This window comes from Hipposideros armiger, unplaced genomic scaffold, assembly GCF_001890085.2.
Source record: "Hipposideros armiger isolate ML-2016 unplaced genomic scaffold, ASM189008v1 scaffold_49, whole genome shotgun sequence".
NCBI lineage: Eukaryota > Metazoa > Chordata > Mammalia > Chiroptera > Hipposideridae > Hipposideros > Hipposideros armiger.
The window spans coordinates 366,053-375,737 of NW_017731399.1; the positions used below are offsets into that span (position 1 = coordinate 366,053).

Genomic DNA, 9,685 nt, shown 5'->3' on the forward strand with positions numbered 1-9,685 from the left:
GAAGGCAGGGTCCAGAAATGCTGTTGATGTAAAAGTTAGCAGCAAGCTTAGAGGATGCTTGTGGGCAAGGATGTTATAGAAAGCCTGGAGTGGGAAAGTTGCAAAAGGTAGGAGAGAACAAGGAAGGATCTTTAAACTAGGGAACACTTTGGTGGCATTGACAAAAAGGTAGTCGAGTTTATTAGCAACCTGTCCGAGGAGGAAAGAAGGGATGTGGAAGAGCGTCGTAGGCTTAGAGTTGGGAGAGTGGAGGTCGTAGGGCAGGTGGGCAGCCTTCATTTGCAAAAAGGCTCATTGGAATCTGCCCTTCTATCGTGCCCTCTAACCAGAATTCTGTTGTGCAGATGGCCAAGTACCAAGTCCCGCAGTGGCCTGGGGACATCGTTATGATCCAGTCTGAGCACACAGGAGCTGTAGACATTCTTTCCGCTGATTTGGAATCTGCAGACCTACTGGGAGACCACAGGAAAGGTGAGTGAGCCCTTTGGGGGTGTGGAAAGTGGTTTTTCTGTTCCCAACCGGTACTTAAAGGCAGGCAGACAGATGGAAGGAAAGAAAGTAACTTGTGAAAGAAAGTCAGAAAAGCCAGTAGAGAGAATGTCTCTGACTGGGACAACCCCCCTAAGCAAAATGCCAGGTGTGGCAGCCTTTCCTCCGGGCTTCTCAGTAGTAAGCTGCCTTTTCTTTCAGCCTCCCCACCTCTGATGGCGCCTCCATGCATCTGGACCTTCGCCAAGATGAAGGAATTCAAAAGCAAGCTGGGCAAAGAGAAGAATAGCCGTCTGGTGGTGAAGCGGGGGGAGGTGGTGACCATCCGGGTACCTACCCATCCAGAGGGGAAGCGTGTCTGCTGGGAGTTTGCAACTGATGACTATGACATTGGCTTTGGAGTTTATTTTGACTGGACCCCTGTAACCAGCACTGACATCACAGTGCAGGTCAGCGAGTCCAGTGAGGATGAGGATGAAGACGAGGAAGAGGAGGAGGAGATTGAAGGTAAAGTTAATTTTGACAGAATTTGCAGTTTCCTTTCCTGGCCCCACCTAGTGTCTAGTTACCACTTCCTGTGCGTCCCAGTCCTCCTCTTCCTTAGAATTCAGGCGAGGCAGCCTCGTCAGCAGTGCAAGCTGCGCTGAGTGAGGCGGGCCCAAGTCCGGCCCTCAGAGGACATCCTGGTGGGGTTTGTGTCGACGCCTTAGTGGAAAGCTTCTTTTCCTTTTAATCAGCCCCTGTTGTGTCCCCAACATCTCCTTGGGGACAGGGATGGGGGAGGGGATGGGAAAGGGGGGGTTGGTGCTGTTGTATATAGAAGCAGTGTTCTTCAGATCACAGATTAAACCTGAGATTATTTTACATTTCTCCCTTAGTTTCGGGATATTTACTTTTATTCTTGGCCTGGAACCAAATGGAGTGATTCCAGTTTGCTAAATGTACCCATTCTCTCCCCTCTAAACTGTCATAGCCGGCTGACTACTGTTTACTTCTTTGCTTCATGCCAAGAGCAGTTTGCAAAGCAGTCTCTGTGCTCTCTTCCAGTTGTTCCTCGCAACACCTTCTCAGGGTGGCTCTGAGGCATTTTTTTTTTCCCTTCGGTAATGTAAGAGCAGGTTCTAAGCATTAGCTTTGTCCCTTGATTTTCCTATATTATCTTGAAATCAATTCCGGAACTTGCTTCCTCATGGAAAACTAAGTCTGCAGGGAAATCTTCAGGGAGGAGGAGAGCCTCGTATCTTATTTGCTGTTCTTTAGGAGGCCAAGTGGAAGTTCTAGGTCACCGTTTACAGCCTATTTGTCTACATTTCCTGCCTCCATGAGCTAGTTCTTTCCCCTGTTGAATGAAAGACTATCAGAATTATTCCTTCTAAATATCGTTTTCTCCCCCTTGGAAATGTCCAGACATTTCTGGAGCTAGGTAGACTCTGTAAGGCTAAATCCTGTTTCTCGGGGGAGACATTATTGGCATTTAGGGTGGGATGCTTCTTTGATGAGCAAGTACTATCCCGATGTGTAGCACTCCTGGACCCTTGGATCACCCACTAGTTGCTATGACAGCCAAAAAGGCCACCAGACATTTCCACATTGCTATAGGAAGGCAGTAGCATCCCCACTGGGTGAAAGCCACTAGGTCACTTGGTCCATTTTCTTACCTTCAGGTAGGATTTACTCATTCTCTGGAGCTCATATCCAAACACTCTACCATTTTGCCCATGCAGACCCTGTCCCAGCTGGAGATGTGGAGAGAGGCTCCAGGAGTTCCCTGCGGGGGCGCTATGGGGAGGTCATGCCCGTGTACCGGCGGGACAGCCACCGAGACGTGCAGGCTGGCAGCCACGACTACCCCGGTGAGGGCATCTACCTGCTCAAGTTTGACAACTCCTACTCCCTGCTCCGCAACAAGACTCTCTACTTCCACGTCTACTACACTAGCTGAAGGCCTGCGGGGATGGGGCGGCAGGCGTGTGCTGGCTGAGTGGGCTGCCAGCTGATGCCTCTTGTTTCTGACGGGCAAGAGCTTGCAGCTGCGCGTGAGGCTGCCGATCCTCACGCCCTTCCTGGTATGCCTGACTGTCGACCCCATGTAGCTTTTCCCCATTCCTGGCTTCTGCAGATGCTGATACAGTGCCCTTGTTCTGTGGTCCCTGACTCACACTCTTCTTGCTTCAGACTCCAGCAAACTCCCTCTGTGAAGGTGCCCATCAGGCAAAAGCCTAAAAGGAAGTTGGGTGTTGTCTTTTAAAACTAGGTTTGTTTCAGCATAAGGTCTCTTAGGCAATTGCTGCTCTCTCCTCTCCCAGAGCCTTTATTGCAGGTGTGTTTGGTGATCCACTCTCTTGTTGGAAGTGCTGGAAGAGAGAAAAGCACACTGTCCATGAAGGAACCCAACCTCTTGAATGGAGAAAGCTCTGTCCAGCCTCTCACCACTGCCATATTCCCGCCTGCTGGCTCTTTGGGGTCTCTAGCACAGGCTGGGAGCCCTCACTGCCTTTGAGGGGTTATTAGTCCTGATGGTTCACTTCTTCCTCTTTGCCTCCTCTTTTCCCTTTCCTAAGCCTGTGTCTTTGTCATTACAGCAAGAACTTCATGCGGTCTAAAGTGACGATCAGTGTAACTAGGATCTTCTGGGAAAAAACCCCTGCCTCCATCACTTTCTGTTTAAAGAGGTAGTGTCCTTCACCAAGGACACTGGTGGTTGAAGGGGAAAGGGTGGCCCTTAGGTACTGGATTGATCTCAGAACCCACACTGAAATTATTTTTTTATATAATCAAAGAAGAAGGGGTATAATCTGAGAAAGAAGGTTTAAAAAAAAAAAAAAACCACTGCAGATTCCCCGCCACTTTTTTTTCCTTTCTTTAGAGTAGGAATGTTATTTAGACATTTTGCTTTGGAACCAATCTGATAGCCAAAGTTTCTGGATTGAGATTTCTTGCATTCAGGGCTTAAAGCTTCTGGTGTTTAGAGTCTCTTAGGAAAGGTGATAATGAGCTCCGCTGTTGCTACTGATTGGATTTGCTCTTTCCCAGGCCAGTGCTTGCATTTCCCTGGTGACGGCCATTGCCACTCTTATCACCCTGAGGGCCAGGAGTGCCACAGGGTGCTGCAGCCAGTGGTCACCAGAGGGACAGGGTGGCAGGGCCTCAGGCAGAGAAGGAGGCAGAGAAGGGACCACTGCGGTTGTCGGTACCTACTTGTTTCTTATTCCTTGTGTCAAGTCTATTACTGCCTTAGAATTTTGAGGATTAATTAATTTATTACTTTATTTATTTTTTTAGCACATTTCAATATGCCTTTGAAACTGTCTCCATCTGTTTCTCAGAAGGCTTCTGTCTGCTCTGAGCCATTGAGGCCACCTCTTCTATGGAGTCACAGAGGAGTTGGGAAGTGATGTTCCCTTCCTGAGGGTCAGCCCTGCGGTGCTTTGGGAGGAATCTGCCCCTTCTGACAGGGATGACACTAACCTGCCAGCATTCCCTGCGAGGAGTCTAGGTCGTGAGGGAATCTGCCTATGTGCCCGGGATTGACGCAGAGGACTTGACTAGCCAGTCAGAGCTACCCTGTGACTCCAGGCTGCCCAAGTCCTTGGCCTGCTCTGAAGGGACCCGTGCTTCACGATGTTTCCTCTGGCTCAGTCCTTCCTTGTTTGAGTGCCTCCCACCAGGCCTCCCCTCCATACAGGAGCAGGAACTGGAGGAAGCGGGCTCCTCACAATAGGTCTGTGGTAGCATCTGCATCATGAGCAAAGGGTGTAGAGCCTGCACCTTCTGGTCCCCTGGGAGCAAAGTCCGAAGTGGGGTAGGATGTGGTGGATTGCCATAGCATCCCCATTCTCTGAGCGGCATCATACCTCCATTATTTTATATCCCAGTGCATTTTGTAGAGGATTACACTGGCCAAAATTTATATACCTTGTAAGAAATTAGAAATTATTTTAGTGACTGTCAATTTGGGCAGTGAAAAGCAAACTTGCTGTCCGTCATTCCACTAGATAGCTGAGTAACCACTCTTTCATCACTAAAGGTGAATCATGCTTTTGCTAATAGAAACTTTATAACATAATTTTCTACTGAGCTGTTCTCCAGTCAGCTGAAGCCTTGCTTATTTTTCCTGTTTATTATTAACTTCTGACTTTCTCTTAAAATGGAGTTGCCAGGCCATAGCAAGCTCCCCGGGTAACATTTATTGTTTATTTTTGCTGTGAGATTTTCTGTCCTCATTTTCTTTGGAATTCTAGTTCTGTTGCATCACAAAAGCGTGAGGGACTGTTTTCCATCGCCTCTGTGAGCCTCCTGTTGTCTGGTCACTTTTGAAGTCCTGGACGTGGTTACAATTCAGTTAGGGTTTCTTTGTTCCATTTGCATAAAATTCCTAAAAGATGTTTTCACCATCTAATTCATTCACTGTTCTCGTATTAAATTTCTGAAATTTTTGAACTTTAGAGACAAAATATTATTTACTCAAGCACAGGTAATTACTGACAATTTCATAGCCCAGGAAATCTTAAGAGGTAGTTATTCCATGTCCAAGTTTATAAACCAAACAATGAAATGAAAATCATTTGCTTCCACCCTCACCCTGTTCTGTAGAGCACAAGTAAATATTAACAAACAATTGAAAGTGCTTCATCGTAAGAGAGAGATTGGAATTCTCTACGTAGAGTGGCTGAGTTCTTAAATTCCTTCAGTTTGTTTAGTTGTGCTACTTTGTTGAGAGATGGGGCTTTCAAAAATGAGGTTTAAAGGGTTCATTTTTTCTCCCAACATTTTATTATGAAAAATTTTCAGCAAACGGAAAACTTAAAGTATAAACATCCTTATATGTGCCACCACATGGATTTTAAAATTATAAACTGCTAATTTTTAAACAAAGATGATTCTACCATTCTGTTCCTTTTCACAAGTGTCCAATTAGAGGATGGTTCCTGTGCAGACATTAGCTTAGAGAGCTCCTGGATTTTTGCAAACTTGCTTCATTCAGTGTGGGTTACCTCGTAAAAGTGTTTCTTGCTGTCACTTTTCAAACTCATGCTGTATTCCTCCCTCAGGTCATACTTTCCGCTGTTTTCTTCTCTAACTGAGATGCTGGAGGTAGGGTAATTGTGAAGCTGCTCTGGAAAGACTTTATTCTAATCTCTTTGCTTTATGAGACATCCTCAGGACCCTGGATTGAAACTCAACCCTCACGCAATATGCAGTTTTATAATGGAAGTAGGTAGCCACTTGAAATGAGGCCATTCTTAGTTTTGTTTTTTTTCTTAATTGATTCATGCACTTTAAATATAGTTGTATCTGTCATTTAGGAAAGAAAATCTCATACTTTTATAAAGTATATATATTGTCCTTGTAATATGTATATGGAAGAGTTAAAGCTAAAAGCTCACTGTCTTATATTAATCAGTGGGATTAGATATTATTGTAAAATTTATCATTTACAGGAAGTATCTGAGTGTATATGTTTTTGATGAGCCCTACTCAGTCCCTCATTGAAAGAATTAGGTGAAACCCAAACCCCAAAGTTTGTATTTTTAATATTTATTTTTAAGACCACTTTTCTGCAAAATGTTGCCTTTTAACCCCAAAGTATGTGGTTCTAAGGTACAAAGTTGAGTTACCCTAATATTTGCACAAAAGACTATTGTTATAGAGGAAGGGGCATGAGTGAAACAGTTTGTGCAGCTTGAGAACTGCCTTTTTAAATTGACAGTAAGGAATGAAAACAGAATAAATTGAGGGGAAGAAAGAAAAGCTATCAGATGTATCCTGGAATTTTGCTCATACCCTGATTTTGTTTAGTTCTTTAGTTTGTAGTTCAGTAGTTGGAATTGTTCTTTAAGGCAGAAGCCTCACTGGTTCTCATCCCACTGATTGGGAAAACCCCAAACCCATTTTGCTGTCTTGTCCAACAGGATCTGCGTTAGAAGTGTTTTTGAGTAGGTCTCCTCTACTAAGTACAATCCTGACCTGAGCGTGGATTTCATCTCTGTATTCTCTGAGACTTACGAGTCTAGTAACATGAAAAAGATGATGAGTTTAGGAGGAGGACAGGCGGAGTTCTAGTTGTGTCACTGTAGCCCCAGTTGATTCTGACAGGGGCCAAGAAAGGGATGAAGTGGGTTAATTTTGACCGACATCACAGGAGAGTTTCAAACCACAAGAGTGTGTTTGGGAGCAAGCTGTGCCCCTGTGGGCTGACCTCCCTGGGAGGTGTAAGATTCACCATCTTTAATTTGGATGGGATGGTCATATACGCAGTAGTAAAGGGAACATACCAAACACAGTTTGTTCACCCTGTTAGAGCTTCCGTTTAGATTGTCTCCTGAGTCTGTATGGTTGACATCAAACTCTTTTAACTGGTATCTTTCCACATGGTCAGAAGTGTAGAACTGAATCTGCTAGAAAAGGGGAAAAGCACCAGTGGTTGAAAAGAGTTGGAAAGTGAGTTTCTGTCTTAAGGAAGGTTATTTCATTTTTGTTGTTGTGAGGGGTGGTAGCTCGTTAAGGGATTTATGCTATGTAGAGAGAAAGTCATTATATTCATTGTGTTTGTGCTCAGGGAGCCATGATACATGATTCTTTGGGGAGCAGGTAGGGAATGGGTGTCTAAAACCAATCACAAGCTGGGTGCTTTCCAGCAACCCAGTATGTGGTGAGTATCTACATGGCCAAAGTCCCAGTCTTCACGCACATGGGATCCTATCCTTAGGCTCTCAGGTTCACATAGCTGAGAGACAGAGAGAGGGCCTAGGCTCCCTCCATTTCTCTCTGATGTCTTATTTCTGGTATTGTTTAGCACTGGCATCATGGTATCCAAGGCCTCAGTTTACCTGATTAACCAGAATTAAATCCTAGCGTGAGTTGAGTAGATAAGGCAGTCCACCATGACTGGCAGTAGGGCTGGGGAGGGATTGTGACTTCTGGTCCCATATTGGGATAGCTGGGTAACTGTGACTGTGCAGTTGGAGCTCTTGTTTACCTTAGCAAGTGAGTGAAGCGGATGTGACAGTGCTGTACTGATGAGGACTTCAAATGAACTGAGTTGCTAATAAATAGAGCAAGCCCTCCATCTGTGGGAATATATTTTGTCACTGGCCGTAAGTGTAATTTCGGTGTGAGCTGAGAGTCTGACTTCAGGGCCCACTAAAGGAGACATCCTTTGTGGGCAGTGACTTTGGCATTCTGTAAAGGAGAACCCCCCTGGGAGTTGGTTCCCAGTGGCCTCTTTTCTGGGAACGAGGGGAACGCCCTCAGGCAAGAACTGCTTTGGCTCTGTTGGTACCTGGTTATGAGCAGTGTCACCCCTTTGCTCTGTCTAACCAGCCCAGCACCTATGGACACTCCACTGATATTTACCCACTTATTTAGGTAATGAGGTTAGGGCAGGATTTGGGACGGACCTAAAGGGGGAGGGAAACTTTGCTAAGTATTATATAGCCAGATGTCAGAAATCACTGCTCCCTCTGGAGTGTTGCATTGTCCCTGCCTGAACCCCGAAGGCCAAACAAAGCCCCTCCTGTTTGAATCTCGTCTCCAAGCTAAGAAAACCCAATTAACTGCCTAAAGCCTTGATAGTGGGGTTCATTTGCAAATAGTCATTCCCTCAGAAGCTAAGTCCAAAGGCAAGACTCTGGCTTTGAAATTATTTATAGCCCTGGTTACTGGTTTGAACTCATGGTTTCTATTATATGTATTTTGATTTGTTTTAGGCCCCAGGCAGGTGGACCAGAGTTAATGTTAAGGCTCTTCTTCGCTCTGGGAGATGAGGAAAGGGTGCCCCCAAATCTATAGATATATACTTTTTATTAAATTATACAGTTTTCTTTCACTGTAAGCAGGTAGTTTTGGCTTATCTAGGGATAAAATAATACATGTGAAGTGATTCCCAGGGGACAAAGTATATTTTCTGAAAGTTCTGATACAGGGTCATGAACAATTCTAAAGTTTTGGTTTGAAATACTATAGACTATCGGATTACGGAAGAGACCTTAACTGGCAGTCAGTTTAAGGAGCTCTCTTCCTGAATGCTCATCCTCACTTAGGTAGGAAATGCCTCATCTGTGATGTTCTTGTGCTTGGCTGTTATTGCTGATTTTTAGGTTCAGGCAAGAATCATCTGGAGAACATTACCTTAATTCTTTCTCTCATGTCCTAAGCAGTACATTTAAGAAATTCCATATTAAAAATGCCACTAACATCCCTTTCTGAGATTATTGTCCTGTAAAAGATTTTTTTCATTTAATCAAGTTGAATTATTTCCATTTAGCCATGTTCAAGAGCAAGTAAAGCCCAGAGAAAGCAATTCTATATCCCATGACTCTGGTGTATCCATTTTCTCTTAATAATGGGAAGTCTTTTGAAATTCCCAGAAGAAAGCTGCTTTGTAATCAAAGTGATGGGGTATAAGAAAGCCCCAGTTTGGGTAAGGCTAATTAGAGTAGAGCGAAGTGCTTGAAGATTTCAACTACTTTATGCCATCTAGCTTGTTTCTGAAAGGCCTGCTTTGGTGCCACGCACTGAGATCTAGTTGACTGAAAGATGATCGAACTTTCTTGGTAAATATCTAAGCAATTGGCAAACCACAAAGCATTCTTTCCCTATTGTCCTGCATCATGCACTGATGCTGACATTCCAAAAAGGGGTCTGGAAGGGAAACAGTGTCACAGTCTTTTCTTTAAAATACAAAAGTATGTCAACCTATCATTTTTTGCAGTCCACTTGTTTTACATGTCCCGTCATGAGAACCGCTGTCAATATCACCTATGGTTTCTAAGTTAAGAGCTCTGTACCGAATTGTTATTTAATCATTATGTCCTGCTGAGTGGTTTTTTTCCTTTAAAATACCATACTTTACCACCCTGTGGCACTGAATGTGTTGCTGTGATGCACAGACGATCCTGAGCTATGCTTCTTTAAATAGCTCAGTTCTTGTGTTTTTATATTATGTACCAATTTTGTGATGCTTTTGTGCATTCTTTGTCTTCTCTTCTGTGTTTTGAAATATGTCATAAATAAACTTTTTCACTATGCACCTGAAACATTTGAATTATATCTTAATGAACCCGATTTACATTAAAAAATTTTTATTCATTTCTCCTGTGCATCTTGAAAGGTATTCTATTAATCTATATAAATGATACTCTACTGAGATTATAAAAATTAAAAAAAGTTAACAATTAAGAAAATATTGAGGGCC

At 43.9% G+C, this 9,685-nt stretch overlaps 1 protein-coding gene across 4 annotated transcripts in view; it reads left to right on the forward strand.

Annotated features, from left to right (window-relative positions):
• Nucleotides 1–9,527, forward strand: part of TMED8 (transmembrane p24 trafficking protein family member 8) — a 45,113-nt gene extending 35,586 nt beyond the window's left edge. For all 4 annotated transcript variants that reach the window (XM_019640345.1, XM_019640342.1, XM_019640343.1 and 1 more), the window contains 3 exons: nt 345–471; nt 691–996; nt 2,214–9,527. In XM_019640345.1, the coding sequence (XP_019495890.1) occupies nt 345–471; nt 691–996; nt 2,214–2,431 (651 nt within the window). In that variant the 3' untranslated portion in view covers nt 2,432–9,527. The remainder of the gene's footprint in view (nt 1–344; nt 472–690; nt 997–2,213) is intronic.
• Nucleotides 9,528–9,685: the final 158 nt, after the last annotated feature.